At 33.7% G+C, this 19,367-nt stretch overlaps 1 protein-coding gene across 1 annotated transcript in view; it reads right to left on the reverse strand.

The window, feature by feature from the left end:
- LOC121941642 (3',5'-cyclic-AMP phosphodiesterase 4C-like) overlaps positions 1-19,367 on the reverse strand; it is a 38,322-nt gene that overhangs the window by 8,504 nt on the left and 10,451 nt on the right. The window contains exons 13-16 of the mRNA XM_088075800.1: positions 19,129-19,228; positions 18,833-18,987; positions 17,525-17,647; positions 17,175-17,357 (exon numbers count right to left, since the gene is read on the reverse strand). Of these exons, the coding sequence (XP_087931926.1) occupies positions 17,175-17,357; positions 17,525-17,647; positions 18,833-18,987; positions 19,129-19,228 (561 nt within the window). The remainder of the gene's footprint in view (positions 1-17,174; positions 17,358-17,524; positions 17,648-18,832; positions 18,988-19,128; positions 19,229-19,367) is intronic.

Raw genomic sequence — 19,367 nt, forward strand, 5'->3', positions numbered from 1 at the left:
TAATTTATGCTGTTTTGAGGTGTTTTAAGCTATTTCTGCGACATGTCAAATTTTGACAATTTTGCCATACTATAGCCTTGCTTTTTTAGTCAGTTTTTTGACATGCTAAATTATCTTGTTTTTGACCATATTTGCATGTTTTAATGCTATGGTGTGTCTCAGCACGCTATTTTATGCTGATTTGAGGTGTTTTCAGCTGTTTTTGGGACATGTCAAATTTTGACAATTTTGCCATACTATAGCCTTGCTTTTTTGATCAATTTTTTGACATGCTAAATTATCGTGTTTTGGCGCGTTTTTTTAACGTTTTAATGCTATGGTGTGTCTCAGCACGCTAATTTATGCTGTTTTGAGGTGTTTTCAGCTATTTTTGGGACATGTCAAATTTTGACAATTTTGCCATACTATAGCCTTGCTTTTTTGGTCAGTTTTTTGACATGCTAAATTATCTTGTTTTTGACCATATTTGCATGTTTTAATGCTATGGTGTGTCTCAGCACGATATTTTATGCTGATTTGAGTTATTTTCAGCTGTTTTTGAGACATGTCAAATTTTAACAATTTTGCCATACTATAGCCTTGCTTTTTTGATCAATTCTTTGACATGCTAAATTATCATGTTTTGGGCCGTTTTTTCACATTTTAATGCTATGGTGTGTCTTAGCACGCTATTTTATGCTGATTTGAGGTGTTTTCAGCTGTTTTTGGGACATGTCAAATTTTGACAATTTTGCCATACTATAGCCTTGCTTTTTTTGGTCATTTTTGGTCATGCTATATTATGGTGTTTTATGACCATAGTTGCACATTTTAATGCTTTGGCGTGTCTCAGCATAGTATTTTATGCTGTTTTCAGGTATTTTTGGCTGTTTTTGGTACATGGCAAAGTTTGACAATTTTGCCATACTATAGCCTTGCTTTTTTGATCAATTTTTTGACATGCTAAATTATCATGTTTTGGCATGTTTTTTTTACGTTTTAATGCTATGGTGTGTCTCAGCATGCTAATTTATGCTGTTTTGAGGTGTTTTCAGCTATTTCTGTGACATGTCAAATTTTGACAATTTTGCCATACTATAGCCTTGCTTTTTTGATCAATTTTTTGACATGCTAAATTATCATGTTTGAGGACGTTTTTTTAAGTTTTAATGCTATGGTGTGTCTCAGCACGCTAATTTATGCTGATTTGAGGTGTTTTCAGCTGTTTTTGGGACATGTCAAATTTTGACAATTTTGCCATACTATAGCCATGCTTTTTTGATCCATTTTTTGACATGCTAAATTATCGTGTTTTGGCACGTTTTTTTTAAGTTTTAATGCTATGGTGTGTCTTAGCACGCTATTTTATGCTGATTTGAGGTGTTTTCAGCTGTTTTTGGGACATGTCAAATTTTGACAATTTTGCCATACTATAGCCTTGCTTTTTAGTCAGTTTTTTGACATGCCAAATTATCTTGTTTTTGACCATATTTGCATGTTTTAATGCTATGGTGTGTCTCAGCACGCTATTTTATGCTGATTTGAGGTGTTTTCAGGTATTTTTGGTACATGTCAGATTTTGACAATTTTGCCATACTATAGCCTTGCTTTTTTGATCAATTTTTTGACATGCTAAATTATCATGTTTTGGGCTGGTTTTTCACGGTTTAATGCTATGGTGTGTCTCAGTATGCTAATTTATGCTGTTTTGAGGTGTTTTAAGCTATTTCTGCGACATGTCAAATTTTGACAAATTTGCCATACTATAGCCTTGCTTTTTTGATCAATTTTTTGACATGCTAAATTATCGTGTTTTTGACCATATTTGCATGTTTTAATGCTATGGTGTGTCTCAGCACGCTATTTTATGCTGATTTGAGTTATTTTCAGCTGTTTTTGGGACATGTCAAATTTTGACAATTTTGCCATACTATAGCCTTGCTTTTTTGATCAATTTTTTGACATGCTAAATTATCGTGTTTTGGCACGTTTTTTTTTACGTTTTAATGCTATGGTGTGTCTCAGCACGCTAATTTATGCTGTTTTGAGGTGTTTTAAGCTATTTTTGGGACATGTCAAATTTTGACAATTTTGCCATACTATAGCCTTGCTTTTTTAGTCAGTTTTTTGACATGCTAAATTATCTTGTTTTTGACCATATTTGCATGTTTTAATGCTATGGTGTGTCTCAGCACGCTATTTTATGCTGATTTGAGGTGTTTTCAGCTGTTTTTGGGACATGTCAAATTTTGACAATTTTGCCATACTATAGCCTTGCTTTTTTGATCAATTTTTTGACATGCTAAATTATCATGTTTTGGGCCAGTTTTTCACATTTTAATGCTATGGTGTGTCTTAGCACGCTATTTTATGCTGATTTGAGGTGTTTTCAGCTGTTTTTGGGACATGTCAAATTTTGACAATTTTGCCATACTATAGCCTTTCTTTTTTGGTCATTTTTGGTCATGCTATATTATGGTGTTTTATGACCATAGTTGCACATTTTAATGCTTTGGCGTGTCTCAGCATAGTATTTTATGCTGTTTTCAGGTATTTTTGGCTGTTTTTGGTACATGGCAAAGTTTGACAATTTTGCCATACTATAGCCTTGCTTTTTTGATCAATTTTTTGACATGCTAAATTATCATGTTTTGGCATGTTTTTTTTACGTTTTAATGCTATGGTGTGTCTCAGCACGCTAATTTATGCTGTTTTGAGGTGTTTTAAGCTATTTTTGGGACATGTCAGATTTTGACAATTTTGCCATACTATAGCCTTGCTTTTTTGATCAATTTTTTGACATGCTAAATTATCATGTTTGAGGACGTTTTTTTAAGTTTTAATGCTATGGTGTGTCTCAGCACGCTATTTTATGCTGATTTGAGGTGTTTTCAGCTGTTTTTGGGACATGTCAAATTTTGACAATTTTGCCATACTATAGCCTTGCTTTTTTGATCAATTTTTTGACATGCTAAATTATCATGTTTTGGCACGTTTTTTTAAGTTTTAATGCTATGGTGTGTCTCAGCACGCTATTTTATGCTGATTTGAGGTGTTTTCAGCTGTTTTTGGGACATGTCAAATTTTGACAATTTTGCCATACTATAGCCTTGCTTTTTTGATCAATTTTTTGACATGCTAAATTATCATGTTTGAGGACGTTTTTTTAAGTTTTAATGCTATGGTGTGTCTCAGCACGCTATTTTATGCTGATTTGAGGTGTTTTCAGCTGTTTTTGGGACATGTCAAATTTTGACAATTTTGCCATACTATAGCCTTGCTTTTTTAGTCAGTTTTTTGACATGCTAAATTATCTTGTTTTTGACCATATTTGCATGTTTTAATGCTATGGTGTGTCTCAGCACGATATTTTATGCTGTTTTGAGGTATTTTAAGCTGTTTTTGGGACATGTCAAATTTTGACAATTTTGCCATACTATAGCCTTGCTTTTTTATCAGTTTTTTGACATGCTAAATTATCTTGTTTTTGACCATATTTGCATGTTTTAATGCTATGGTGTGTCTCAGCACGCTATTTTATGCTGATTTGAGGTGTTTTCAGCTGTTTTTGGGACATGTCAAATTTTGACAATTTTGCCATACTATAGCCTTGCTTTTTTGATCAATTCTTTGACATGCTAAATTATCATGTTTTGGCATGTTTTTTTACGTTTTAATGCTATGGTGTGTCTCAGCACGCTAATTTATGCTGTTTTGAGGTGTTTTAAACTATTTTTGGGACATGTCAAATTTTGACAATTTTGCCATACTATAGCCTTGCTTTTTTAGTCAGTTTTTTGACATGCTAAATTATCTTGTTTTTGACCATATTTGCATGTTTTAATGCTATGGTGTGTCTCAGCATGCTATTTTATGCTGATTTGAGGTGTTTTAAGCTGTTTTTGGGACATGTCAAATTTTGACAATTTTGCCATACTATAGCCTTGCTTTTTTGGTCAGTTTTTTGACATGCTAAATTATCTTGTTTTGGGCCGTTTTTGAACGTTTTAATTCTATGACGTATCTCAGCATGCTTTTTTATGCTGATTTGAGGTGTTTTCAGCTGTTTTTGGGACATGTCAAATTTTGACAATTTTGCCATACTATAGCCTTGCTTTTTTGATCAATTTTTTGACATGCTAAATTATCGTGTTTTGGCACGTTTTTTTTTACGTTTTAATGCTATGGTGTGTCTCAGCACGCTAATTTATGCTGTTTTGAGGTGTTTTAAGCTATTTTTAGGACATGTCAAATTTTGACAATTTTGCCATACTATAGCCTTGCTTTTTTAGTCAGTTTTTTGACATGCTAAATTATCTTGTTTTTGACCATATTTGCATGTTTTAATGCTATGGTGTGTCTCAGCACGCTATTTTATGCTGATTTGAGGTGTTTTCAGCTGTTTTTGGGACATGTCAAATTTTGACAATTTTGCCATACTATAGCCTTGCTTTTTTGATCAATTTTTTGACATGCTAAATTATCATGTTTTTGACCATATTTGCACGTTTTAATGCTATGGTGTGTCTCAGCACGCTATTTTATGCTGATTTGAGGTGTTTTCAGCTATTTCTGCGACATGTCAAATTTTGACACTTTTGCCATACTATAGCCTTGCTTTTTTGATCAATTTTTTGACATGCTAAATTATCATGTTTTGGGCCGGTTTTTCACGTTTTAATGCTATGGTGTGTCTCAGCACGCTATTTTATGCTGATTTGAGGTGTTTTCAGCTGTTTTTGGTACATGGCAAAGTTTGACAATTTTGCCATACTATAGCCTTGCTTTTTTGATCAATTTTTTGACATGCTAAATTATCTTGTTTTTGACCATATTTGCACGTTTAAATGCTATGGTGTGTCTCAGCACGCTATTTTATGCTGATTTGAGGTGTTTTCAGCTATTTCTGCGACATGTCAAATTTTGACAATTTTGCCATACTATAGCCTTGCTTTTTTGATCAATTTTTTGACATGCTAAATTATCATGTTTTGGCATGTTTTTTTTTACGTTTTAATGCTATGGTGTGTCTCAGCACGCTAATTTATGCTGATTTGAGGTGTTTTCAGCTGTTTTTGGGACATGTCAAATTTTGACAATTTTGCCATACTATAGCCTTGCTTTTTTGATCAATTTTTTGACATGCTAAATTATCGTGTTTTGGCACGTTTTTTTTACGTTTTAATGCTATGGTGTGTCTCAGCACGCTAATTTATGCTGTTTTGAGGTGTTTTAAGCTATTTTTAGGACATGTCAAATTTTGACAATTTTGCCATACTATAGCCTTGCTTTTTTAGTCAGTTTTTTGACATGCTAAATTATCTTGTTTTTGACCATATTTGCATGTTTTAATGCTATGGTGTGTCTCAGCACGCTATTTTATGCTGATTTGAGGTGTTTTCAGCTGTTTTTGGGACATGTCAAATTTTGACAATTTTGCCATACTATAGCCTTGCTTTTTTGATCAATTCTTTGACATGCTAAATTATCATGTTTTGGCATGTTTTTTTACGTTTTAATGCTATGGTGTGTCTCAGCATGGTATTTTATGCTGATTTGAGGTGTTTTAAGCTGTTTTTGGGACATGTCAAATTTTGACAATTTTGCCATACTATAGCCTTGCTTTTGTTGGTCAATTTTTTGACATGCTAAATTATCTTGTTTTGGGCCGTTTTTGAACGTTTTAATGCTATGGTGTGTCTTAGCACGCTATTTTATGCTGATTTGAGGTGTTTTCAGCTGTTTTTGGGACATGTCAAATTTTGACAATTTTGCCATACTATAGCCTTGCTTTTTTGATCAATTTTTTGACATGCTAAATTATCATGTTTTTTTTTTTTACGTTTTAATGCTATGGTGTGTCTCAGCACGCTAATTTATGCTGTTTTGAGGTGTTTTAAGCTATTTTTGGGACATGTCAAATTTTGACAATTTTGCCATACTATAGCCTTGCTTTTTTAGTCAGTTTTTTGACATGCTAAATTATCTTGTTTTTGACCATATTTGCATGTTTTAATGCTATGGTGTGTCTCAGCACGCTAATTTATGCTGATTTGAGGTATTTTCAGCTGTTTTTGGGACATGTCAAATTTTGACAATTTTGCCATACTATAGCCTTGCTTTTTTGATCAATTTTTTGACATGCTAAATTATCATGTTTTGGGCCAGTTTTTCACGGTTTAATGCTATGGCGTGTCTCAGCACGCTATTTTATGCTGATTTGAGGTGTTTTCAGCTGTTTTTGGGACATGTCAAATTTTGACAAATTTGCCATACTATAGCCTTGCTTTTTGATCAATTTTTGACATGCTAAATTATCATGTTTTGGGCCATTTTTTCACGTTTTAATGCTATGGTGTGTCTTAGCACGCTATTTTATGCTGATTTGAGGTGTTTTCAGCTGTTTTTGGGACATGTCAAATTTTGACAATTTTGCCATACTATAGCCTTGCTTTTTTAGTCAGTTTTTTGACATGCTAAATTATCGTGTTTTGGCACGTTTTTTTTAACGTTTTAATGCTATGGTGTGTCTCAGCACGCTAATTTATGCTGTTTTGAGGTGTTTTCAGCTATTTTTGGGACATGTCAAATTTTGACAATTTTGCCATACTATAGCCTTGCTTTTTTAGTCAGTTTTTTGACATGCTAAATTATCTTGTTTTTGACCATATTTGCATGATTTAATGCTATGGTGTGTCTCAGCATGCTATTTTATGCTGATTTGAGGTGTTTTCAGCTGTTTTTGGGACATGGCAAATTTTGACAATTTTGCCATACTATAGCCTTGCTTTTTGATCAAATTTTGACATGCCAAATTATCTTGTTTTTGACCATATTTGCATGTTTTAATGCTATGGTGTGTCTCAGCATGCTATTTTATGCTGATTTGAGGTGTTTTAAGCTATTTTTGGGACATGTCAAATTTTGACAATTTTGCCATACTATAGCCTTGCTTTTTTGGTCAGTTTTTTGACATGCTAAATTATCTTGTTTTGGGCCGTTTTTGAACGTTTTAATTCTATGACGTATCTCAGCATGCTTTTTTATGCTGATTTGAGGTGTTTTCAGCTGTTTTTGGGACATGTCAAATTTTGACAATTTTGCCATACTATAGCCTTGCTTTTTTGATCAATTTTTTGACATGCTAAATTATCATGTTTTAGGACGTTTTTTTTAAGTTTTAATGCTATGGTGTGTCTCAGCACGCTAATTTATGCTGTTTTGAGGTGTTTTAAGCTATTTTTGGGACATGTCAAATTTTGACAATTTTGCCATACTATAGCCTTGCTTTTTTGATCAGTTTTTTGACATGCTAAATTATCATGTTTGACCATATTTGCATGTTTTAATGCTATGGTGTGTCTCAGCACGCTAATTTATGCTGTTTTGAGGTGTTTTAAGCTATTTTTGGGACATGTCAAATTTTGACAATTTTGCCATACTATAGCCTTGCTTTTTTAGTCAGTTTTTTGACATGCTAAATTATCTTGTTTTTGACCATATTTGCATGTTTTAATGCTATGGTGTGTCTCAGCATGCTATTTTATGCTGATTTGAGGTGTTTTCAGCTGTTTTTGGGACATGTCAAATTTTGACAATTTTGCCATACTATAGCCTTGCTTTTTTAGTCAGTTTTTTGACATGCTAAATTATCTTGTTTTTGACCATATTTGCATGTTTTAATGCTATGGTGTGTCTCAGCACGCTATTTTATGCTGATTTGAGGTGTTTTCAGCTGTTTTTGGGACATGGCAAATTTTGACAATTTTGCCATACTATAGCCTTGCTTTTTTGATCAATTTTTTGACATGCTAAATTATCGTGTTTTGGCGCGTTTTTTTACGTTTTAATGCTATGGTGTGTCTTAGCACGCTATTTTATGCTGATTTGAGGTGTTTTCAGCTGTTTTTGGGACATGTCAAATTTTGACAATTTTGCCATACTATAGCCTTGCTTTTTTGATCAATTTTTTGACATGCTAAATTATCATGTTTTGGCATGTTTTTTTTACGTTTTAATGCTATGGTGTGTCTCAGCACGCTACTTTATGCTGTTTTGAGGTGTTTTAAACTATTTTTGGGACATGTCAAATTTTGACAATTTTGCCATACTATAGCCTTGCTTTTTTGATCAGTTTTTTGACATGCTAAATTATCATGTTTGACGAAGTTTTTTTTAAGTTTTAATGCTATGGTGTGTCTCAGCACGCTAATTTATGCTGTTTTGAGGTGTTTTAAGCTATTTTTGGGACATGTCAAATTTTGACAATTTTGCCATACTATAGCCTTGCTTTTTTAGTCAGTTTTTTGACATGCTAAATTATCTTGTTTTTGACCATATTTGCATGTTTTAATGCTATGGTGTGTCTCAGCACGCTATTTTATGCTGATTTGAGGTGTTTTCAGCTGTTTTTGGGACATGTCAAATTTTGACAATTTTGCCATACTATAGCCTTGCTTTTTTGATCAATTTTTTGACATGCTAAATTATCATGTTTTGGGCCGGTTTTTCACGGTTTAATGCTATGGTGTGTCTCAGCACGCTATTTTATGCTGATTTGAGGTGTTTTAAGCTATTTCTGCGACATGTCAAATTTTGACAAATTTGCCATACTATAGCCTTGCTTTTTTGATCAATTTTTTGACATGCTAAATTATCATGTTTTGGGCCGGTTTTTCACGTTTTAATGCTATGGTGTGTCTTAGCACGCTATTTTATGCTGATTTGAGGTGTTTTCAGCTGTTTTTGGGACATGTCAAATTTTGACAATTTTGCCATACTATAGCCTTGCTTTTTTGATCAATTTTTTGACATGCTAAATTATCATGTTTTGGCATGTTTTTTTTACGTTTTAATGCTATGGTGTGTCTCAGCACGCTATTTTATGCTGTTTTGAGGTGTTTTAAGCTGTTTTTGGGACATGTCAAATTTTGACAATTTTGCCATACTATAGCCTTGCTTTTTGATCATTTTTGACATGCTAAATTATCTTGTTTTTGACCATATTTGCATGTTTTAATGCTATGGTGTGTCTCAGCACGCTATTTTATGCTGATTTGAGGTGTTTTCAGCTGTTTTTGGGACATGGCAAATTTTGACAATTTTGCCATACTATAGCCTTGCTTTTTTGATCAATTTTTGACATGCTAAATTATCATGTTTTGACCATTTTTACGTTTTAATGCTATGGTGTGTCTCAGCACGCTATTTTATGCTGATTTGAGGTGTTTTCAGCTGTTTTTGGGACATGGCAAATTTTGACAATTTTGCCATACTATAGCCTTGCTTTTTTGATCAATTTTTTGACATGCTAAATTATCATGTTTTGGCATGGTTTTTTTTACGTTTTAATGCTATGGTGTGTCTCAGCACGCTAATTTATGCTGTTTTGAGGTGTTTTAAGCTATTTTTGGGACATGTCAAATTTTGACAATTTTGCCATACTATAGCCTTGCTTTTTTGATCAATTTTTTGACATGCTAAATTATCATGTTTGACGAAGTTTTTTTTAAGTTTTAATGCTATGGTGTGTCTCAGCACGCTAATTTATGCTGTTTTGAGGTGTTTTAAACTATTTTTGGGACATGTCAAATTTTGACAATTTTGCCATACTATAGCCTTGCTTTTTTGATCAATTTTTTGACATGCTAAATTATCTTGTTTTTGACCATATTTGCATGTTTTAATGCTATGGTGTGTCTCAGCACGCTATTTTATGCTGATTTGAGGTGTTTTCAGCTGTTTTTGGGACATGGCAAATTTTGACAATTTTGCCATACTATAGCCTTGCTTTTTTGATCAATTTTTGACATGCTAAATTATCATGTTTTTGGGACCATATTTCATGGTTTTAATGCTATGGTGTGTCTCAGCATGCTATTTTATGCTGATTTGAGGCGTTTTTCGCTATTTTTGGGACATGTCAAATTTTGACAATTTTGCCATACTATAGCCTTGCTTTTTTGATCAATTTTTTGACATGCTAAATTATCATGTTTGAGGACGGTTTTTTAAGTTTTAATGCTATGGTGTGTCTTAGCACGCTATTTTATGCTGATTTGAGGTGTTTTCAGCTGTTTTTGGGACATGTCAAATTTTGACAATTTTGCCATACTATAGCCTTGCTTTTTTGATCAATTTTTGACATGCTAAATTATCATGTTTTGGTGCCTTTTTTTACGTTTTAATGCTATGGTGTGTCTCAGCACGCTAATTTATGCTGTTTTGAGGTGTTTTCAGCTGTTTTTGGGACATGTCAAATTTTGACAATTTTGCCATACTATAGCCTTGCTTTTTTGATCAATTTTTTGACATGCTAAATTATCATGTTTGAGGACGGTTTTTTAAGTTTTAATGCTATGGTGTGTCTTAGCACGCTATTTTATGCTGATTTGAGGTGTTTTCAGCTGTTTTTGGGACATGTCAAATTTTGACAATTTTGCCATACTATAGCCTTGCTTCTTTGATCAATTTTTTGACATGCTAAATTATCATGTTTTGGGTCGGTTTTTCACGGTTTAATGCTATGGTGTGTCTCAGTATGCTAATTTATGCTGATTTGAGGTGTTTTCAGCTGTTTTTGGGACATGTCAAATTTTGACAATTTTGCCATACTATAGCCTTGCTTTTTTTGGTCATTTTTGGTCATGCTATATTATGGTGTTTTATGACCATAGTTGCACATTTTAATGCTATGGCATGTCTCAGCATGCTATTTTATGCTGTTTTCAGGTATTTTTGGCTGTTTTTGGGACATGTCAAATTTTGACAATTTTGCCATACTATAGCCTTGCTTTTTTGATCAATTTTTGACATGCTAAATTATCTTGTTTTTGACCATATTTGCATGTTTTAATGCTATGGTGTGTCTCAGCACGCTATTTTATGCTGATTTGAGGTGTTTTCAGCTGTTTTTGGGACATGTCAAATTTTGACAATTTTGCCATACTATAGCCTTGCTTTTTTGATCAACTTTTGACATGCTAAATTATCATGTTTTGGTGCCTTTTTTTACGTTTTAATGCTGTAATGTGTCTTAGCACGCTATTTTATGCTGATTTGTGGTGTTTTCAGCTATTTCTGGGACATGTCAAATTTTGACAATTTTGCCATACTATAGCCTTGCTTTTGTTGGTCAATTTTTTGACATGCTAAATTATCTTGTTTTTGACCATATTTGCACGTTTTAATGCTATGACGTGTCTTAGCACGCTATTTTATGCTGATTTGAGGTGTTTTCAGCTGTTTTTGGGACATGTCAAATTTTGACAATTTTGCCATACTATAGCCTTGCTTCTTTGATCAATTTTTTGACATGCTAAATTATCATGTTTTAGTCCAGTTTTTCACGGTTTAATGCTATGGTGTGTCTCAGCATGCTAATTTATGCTGTTTTGTGGTGTTTTCAGCTGTTTTTGGGACATGTCAAATTTTGACAATTTTGCCATACTATAGCCTTGCTTTTTTTGGTCATTTTTGGTCATGCTATATTATGGTGTTTTATGACCATAATTGCACGTTTTAATGCTATGGCGTGTCTCAGCATACTATTTTATGCTGTTTTCAGGTATTTTTGGCTGTTTTTGGGACATGTCAAATTTTGACAATTTTGCCATACTATAGCCTTGCTTTTTTGATCAATTTTTTGACATGCTAAATTATCATGTTTTGGGCCGGTTTTTCACGTTTTAATGCTATGGTGTGTCTTAGCACGCTATTTTATGCTGATTTGAGGTGTTTTCAGCTGTTTTTGGGACATGTCAAATTTTGACAATTTTGCCATACTATAGCCTTGCTTTTTTGATCAATTTTTTGACATGCTAAATTATCTTGTTTTTGACCATATTTGCATGTTTTAATGCTATGGTGTGTCTCAGCACGCTATTTTATGCTGATTTGAGGTGTTTTAAGCTATTTTTGGGACATGTCAAATTTTGACAATTTTGCCATACTATAGCCTTGCTTTTTTGATCAACTTTTGACATGCTAAATTATCATGTTTTGGTGCCTTTTTTTTACGTTTTAATGCTATGGTGTGTCTCAGCATACTATTTTATGCTGATTTGAGGTGTTTTCAGCTGTTTTTGGGACATGTCAAATTTTGACAATTTTGCCATACTATAGCCTTGCTTTTTGTCATTTTTGGTCATGCTATATTATGGTGTTTTATGACCATAATTGCACGTTTTAATGCTATGGCGTGTCTCAGCATACTATTTTATGCTGTTTTCAGGTATTTTTGGCTGTTTTTGGGACATGTCAAATTTTGACAATTTTGCCATACTATAGCCTTGCTTTTTTGATCAATTTTTTGACATGCTAAATTATCATGTTTTTGAGTGTTTTTTCACGGTTTAAATGCTATGGTGTGTCTTAGCACGCTATTTTATGCTGATTTGAGGTGTTTTCAGCTGTTTTTGGGACATGTCAAATTTTGACAATTTTGCCATACTATAGCCTTGCTTTTTTGATCAATTTTTTGACATGCTAAATTATCATGTTTTGGGCTGGCTTTTCACGGTTTAAATGCTATGGTGTGTCTCAGCACGCTAATTTATGCTGTTTTGAGGTGTTTTAAGCTATTTCTGCGACATGTCAAATTTTGACAAATTTGCCATACTATAGCCTTGCTTTTTTGATCAATTTTTTGACATGCTAAATTATCATGTTTTGGTCCAGTTTGTCACGGTTTAATGCTATGGTGTGTCTCAGCACGCTAATTTATGCTGTTTTGTGGTGTTTTCAGCTATTTCTGGGACATGTCAAATTTTGACAATTTTGCCATACTATAGCCTTGCTTTTTTGGTCATTTTTGGTCATGCTATATTATGGTGTTTTATGACCATAATTGCACGGTTTAATGCTATGGTGTGTCTCAGCATACTATTTCATGATTTAAGCTGTTTTTGGGACATGGCAAATTTTGACAATTTTGCCATACTATAGCCTTGCTTTTTTGATCAATTTTTTGACATGCTAAATTATCATGTTTTGGTGTGTTTTTTTTACGTTTTAATGCTATGGTGTGTCTTAGCACGCTATTTTATGCTGTTTTGAGGTGTTTTCAGCTGTTTTTGGGACATGTCAAATTTTGACAATTTTGCCATACTATAGCCTTGCTTTTTTGATCAATTTTTTGACATGCTAAATTATCATGTTTTGACCATAATTTTAAGTTTTAATGCTATGGTGTGTCTTAGCACGCTATTTTATGCTGATTTGAGGTGTTTTCAGCTGTTTTTGGGACATGTCAAATTTTGACAATTTTGCCATACTATAGCCTTGCTTTTTTGATCAATTTTTTGACATGCTAAATTATCATGTTTTGGCATGTTTTTTTTACGTTTTAATGCTATGGTGTGTCTCAGCACGCTATTTTATGCTGTTTTGAGGTGTTTTAAGCTGTTTTTGGGACATGTCAAATTTTGACAATTTTGCCATACTATAGCCTTGCTTTTTTTGGTCATTTTTGGTCATGCTATATTATGGTGTTTCATGACCATATTTGCACGTTTCAATGCCATGGCGTGTCTGCGCATGCTATTCTGTGCTGTTTTCAGGTAGTTTTAGCTGTTTTTGGGACATGTCATATTTTGACAATTTTGCCATACTATAGCCTTGTTTTTTTGGTCAGTTTTTTGACATGCCATGTTATGCTCTTGTTGACGATAATTGCACGTTTTAATGCTATGGCATGTGTCAGCATACTATTTTATGCTGTTTTCAGGTATTTTTGGCTTTTTTTGGGACATTTCAAATTTAGATACTTTTGCCATACTATAGCCTTGCTTTTTTCTAGATTTTTTGACATGCTAAATTATCTTGTTTTGAGCCGTTTTTGAACATTTTAATACTATGACGTGCCTCAGCACCCTATTTATGCTGTTTTGAGTTGTTTTCAGCTGCTTGTGGCACATGTCAAATTTTGACAATTTTGCCATACTATAGCTTAGCTTTTCTTTCAATTTTTTGACATAATATGTAATGTTGTTTTGGGCTGTTTTTGCATGCTTTAATGCTTTGGCATATCTCAGTAGGCTATTTTATGCTATTTTAAGGCGTTTTTAGCTGTTTTGCCATACTATAGCCCTGCTTTTTTTGTCATTTGTTCAACATGTTATATTATGGTGTTTTTGACCATATTTACATGTTTTAATACTATGGCAAGTCTCAGCATGCTATTTTATGCTGTTTTGAGGTGTTTTCAGCTTTTTTTCGGATATGTCAATTTTTGACATTTTTGCCATACTATAGCCTTTTTTCTTTGGTTATTTTTTTGACATGCTATGTTATGTTGTTATTGGATGTTTTTGCATGTTTTAATGTCATGGCTTTGTACAGTGTGACGAATCTCTATAAGTTATAATATGCTGTTTTCAGCCATTTTTCATCAAAATTTGACATTTCTTTGACATACTATTGTCTACTACTGACTCCTGATTGACTAGTGACTACTATGGTATTTTTAAGTATTTTTTTCGACATTCAAAATGATGACATTTTGGCATTTCCTGACTTTTATTTTCTTTTTCTTTACTTTGACTTGACTCTGCAAAGTAAAATAGGTTGTTTTCAGCCATCTTTATGACATGTCAAAATGTGTCATTTTTTCCACATACTATACTAAGCTGTTTTTGGTCATGTTTACGAAATGCTAAATTATGATGTTTTTGGCTTTTTTTGGCTTTTATTCCCACTTTGTATTCTATGACTCGATTCTACAAGGTGTAATAGGTAACCATTTTTATAACATGTTAAAATTCTAAATTTTTGGACATACTATACTATGGCTCTTTCGGACATTTTTTTCGACATGCCAGATTATGATGTTTTTGGACTTTTATTCCACTTTGTGTGCTATGACACGTCTCTGCAAGTTATAATATGCCGTTCTCAGGCATTTTTCTGACATGTTAAAATTTGACATTTTTCGACAAACTATACTTCTGGGTTTTCGGCCATTTTTCCGACATGCCAAATTATTACATTTGGCCTTTTTTTCCAATTTGTATATTTTGACACATCTCTACAAGTCATAATATGTCATTTTCAGGCATTTTTTGGTCATGTCAAAATTTGTCATTTTTTAACAAACTATACTATGGTGTTTTGGGCGATTTTTTTGGACATGCCAAATTGTGGCATTTTTCCACTTTGTAATCTATGACGTCTTTCTACAAGCAATAACGTGGTTTTCAGGCTTTTTTCTGACATGTCAAAACCTGACATTTTTTTACATACTATACTATGTCATTTTCAGAAATTCTGTCAACATGCTATATTTTAACATTTTTGCCCATTTTTTCAACATGGTATACAATGACATGACTGTACAAGCTAAAATAAGTCGTTCTCAGCCATTCTTTTTCGACATTTCAAAATTGGGCATTTTTCAACAGACTATACTGTGGCATTTTCGTCCATTTTTTAGGCCTTTTTTTGACATTTTATACTATTAAGTGTGTATGACGTCAAAAACGTGACTGATAAATGAGTCAGGCCGTTATTCCTTGATTTCGACAGACGCATCTGCCAATTTGGATGACATACTATAGTATGCATTTTTCTGCATATTTTGGATGACATACTAGTGTATAACTTTTTTTTGCTATCTTGGAAGATATATTATGGCATAAGATTTTGGCATATATTGGACAACATACTATACTATGACTTTTATGGCACATTTTGAACGACACACTATAGTATGACTTTTTTGGCATATTTTTGACAACATAGTATACTATGACTTTTTTGCATATTTTGAACGATGTATTATCTTTATTCTTTACTTTTTATGCTATTTTGAAAGACATACTATAGCATAATGTTTTTGCCATATTTTTGAGGACATATACTATGCTATGACTTTTTAAAAAAAATATATATATATTTTTGACATCATACTATAGTATGAGTTTTTTGGTATATTTTGTAAGACATGCTGTATTAAGATTAAAATTAAGATTTCTTTTTTTTCATGTTTTGCCTTTTTTATGCTATTTTTGATGACATAGTTTAGCATGATTTTGTTTTATATTTCAGACACTATATACTAAAGTATGACTTTTTGGCATATTTTGAACAACATAGGATAGTATGACTTTTTTGGCATATTTTGAATGACGTATTATTTTATGAATTTTTTATGTTATTTCCGAAGACATACTTGAGTATGTAATTTCTGGCATATATTGGTAACATTATATAGTATGTCTTTTCTGGCATATTTTTGATGACGTACCATAGTATGACATTTAGTAGTACATACTATAGTATGTCTTTTAAATGCAGTTTTGGACGACATACTATGGCATACATTTTTGGCATATGTTGGACAACATAATATAATTTTTTTCATATTTTGGAAGACATAAATTAGTATGACTTTTTATGTTATTTTTAAAATCATACTATATTATGACTTTTTGCAGTCTTGGACAACATGCCATAGTATGTTTATGCACACCATTTTGCATGACATACTGTACTTTGCCGTTTTTGTGCCATTTTGGACTACATACTATACTATGACTTTTTTGGATTCTTCATTTACTATGGAGGCAAGCAAGAATTTTTCTTTAGAAATTCAGTGTAACACATGGTAAGTATTGATTAGAAATTATTATTTTGTGGTTAAAATATTCCTTTGAGGGCGTCTTATATCAATGACCATATAAAAAAGCAGTAAATTGATGTTTTACATGTGTGTACAAATATTAATTATGTAAACAAATAACTGAAAAATATTCATAATCAGTTAGTGTCTACTATCTGGAGATTAATTTGGAAAAAGAAAAACCCAGTGACTCACTTCATGTTTATATAGGCCACCGAAGGATGTGATTAAACTCAAATGGTCATTTTTAAAGATGCAGTTTGTGGCATTTTTGGCAAATGTATCCGTTAAGAGTCTCTCAGTAAATACAGGATCAAAATGTTCCTGTTCCTCTTTGCTTATTCAGTCTTTCTGTTATTTTGTTACCATTAAATTTCCCCCCACACTGCAACATTACAAAACATTGTAGTGTTTGTGGATGACACCAAGAATGGCTTCGAAAAATGTCCATTCCCACTTGTGAAAGTCTCATCATAAACTGAGGGGTTTAAGTTTGAGTTTCAAATTCATAAATCCCAAATAACTATATTAACCATGTCAGATTTAAAGTGGGTGAGAGAGAGCAATTGAGTGTTACCTGACTCTTCTCCACAGAAGCCGTGTGCTTGTCACACATGGCGCTGATCTCCATCCCTCTCTCTCGCTCCTTGTCACCCTGTCGAAAGAACTCCTCCATAATCCTCTCCGTCCACTGTCTGTATAGTGGCAATGTTTTGGTGGGGTTACTCAGGTCTGCACAGTGCACCATGTTCCTCAGCACCTAAACACAAACACACACACACACACACACACACACACACACACACACACACACACATACTGTATCACACATCATCTACATATCTGCACAGTGCAATAGATGTGTGCAGATTTTACACAAGACATTTTTGCAGTAGTGACCACAGTCGGTATAAGCAGATGAGTTACCTGTATCCGTTCTGTGTAGTGGTCCAGGAGCAGCACACCAGAGCTGGTCACCTTCTTGGTCTCCACCATGGTCTTCAGGTCAGCCAGAAGGGTCATGTGTTTGGACATGTCTGTGGCCAGCACCTGCAGACAGAGACAGTGAGACAAAACTAAAAAACAAAAAAAAATACACAAAGAGTCACCTACTCTCTATCCTCATCTGTCAAATCAAACCAAAGATAGTGGAAACAAAACAGGCTTTTAATTATGGGATGTGGATAAGATTTGAATCAGGAATGAGGATGGGTAACTTTTAGCTAAAAAAAAAGGAACTCCCAGACAAAGAGCAACTTTTTAAGGTCTAGTGGAATCTAGCGGTGAAGTTGCAGATTGCAACAAGTGAAATGTCTGCTGTGTGCAAAGCCTGAGGGAGAGCTATAATGGCTATTGCCCTATCTAGAGCCAGAGTTTGGTGTGTCCGTTGTGGGCCACTGTAGCAACAACGTGACTGACTCTGTAGAAGAAGACCTGCTCTGTATGTAGATATAAAGAGCTTATTCTACAACAACAAAAACACTTGTTTTCAAGTGATTAGAAACTAATGAAATTGTAGCGATAAATATTATATACCATTTCTGACAATATATCCCAATACCTCCTATACACTGGATCTTTAAGGGCCCTGACACAGTTGACCATTGGTCAGTTTAGGGCTGTCACCCTAGTTTTTTGTCCTGCACTGTTAGCTCGTTGTATTTGGCCGATTCAGCATGTTGAATTGGCACCTGACCTGGTGGAGCCCATTGGTGAATGTAAACATTAAGTGGTATTTTTTATCTAGCAGTTTTGGGTTTTTTTTAAATCCAGTTCTTAAACTTACTGGGAATCCATAGGACACTTAAAGCTGAGACATTTGTCTGTGATTGACATTTGATTTTGGTTTTAACTTAAATTTGCCCCATTGAGATCAAACACCTCTTTAAAATTGTCCTGGTCAGGTTGGGCAGCAACGATGAATTATAGGAAAACCGCATAAAAAAAGATGACGAAATTTTATCTTATGAACAAGATCAGATCTAAACAAGATGAACTTGAACTGTCTAAAATAAATACAATTGCCAATAAAAATCGAAAAAACAAGAACTCTAGAAAACATCACATCCCAGAAACAACACAAAGTGGCACCTTAAATACAAAGTGAGAGCCGCCTAAAACAATAAATATCAAATAAATGAGACAAATCTAAAACTATCAAATGATAGTTGAAGGGAAATTATTTTTCTATAATTCAAATGGGACAGTGTGAGATTTGGCAGAAAATGTCCTGACCATATCGATGACAAGCTTGCGAAGGCTCTGGCGCTGGCGCTTGGTGAGGTTCTGGAAGATGTCACAGTTTTCCTGGTGCAGAAGCTTGAAGCCCACAGCGAGATGGTGGTTCTCCAAAACTGACTCATCATTATACATGAGGGCCAGCTCCGAGTCTGAGCACAGTGGAAAGAGATGGAGGAGGAAGAGGAGGAGGAGGTGTGGAAACAGTTTGTGTGAACAGATCAACTTTTTTGACATATTTTTCTTTTTGTGTGTGCGTGTGTGTGTGCGTGCACATGTGTGTATGCACTCACTGGTGTTGATGAGGAACTGATTGGAAACTCCAGGATGGTCGACATCGTGGATAGCTGCAGCAAACAGAGCGGCGAGGATCTCTAGGTCAGTAAAGACAGCCTAAAAAGGACAAGAAGGGCAGGAGACAGAAGACAAAGTTCAGAGAAAGAGATATTTCCACAAGTTTTTATCAAAAGAAAATCTGTGAGTTTGTCTGTTTATGTAGAATATAAAAAATATGGGGAAAAACACATTTTTT

The sequence above is a fragment of the Plectropomus leopardus genome, chromosome 3 (assembly GCF_026936395.1).
Source record: "Plectropomus leopardus strain MGB_pleo_1.0 chromosome 3, ASM2693639v1, whole genome shotgun sequence".
NCBI classification, from domain to species: Eukaryota; Metazoa; Chordata; class Actinopteri; order Perciformes; family Serranidae; genus Plectropomus; species Plectropomus leopardus.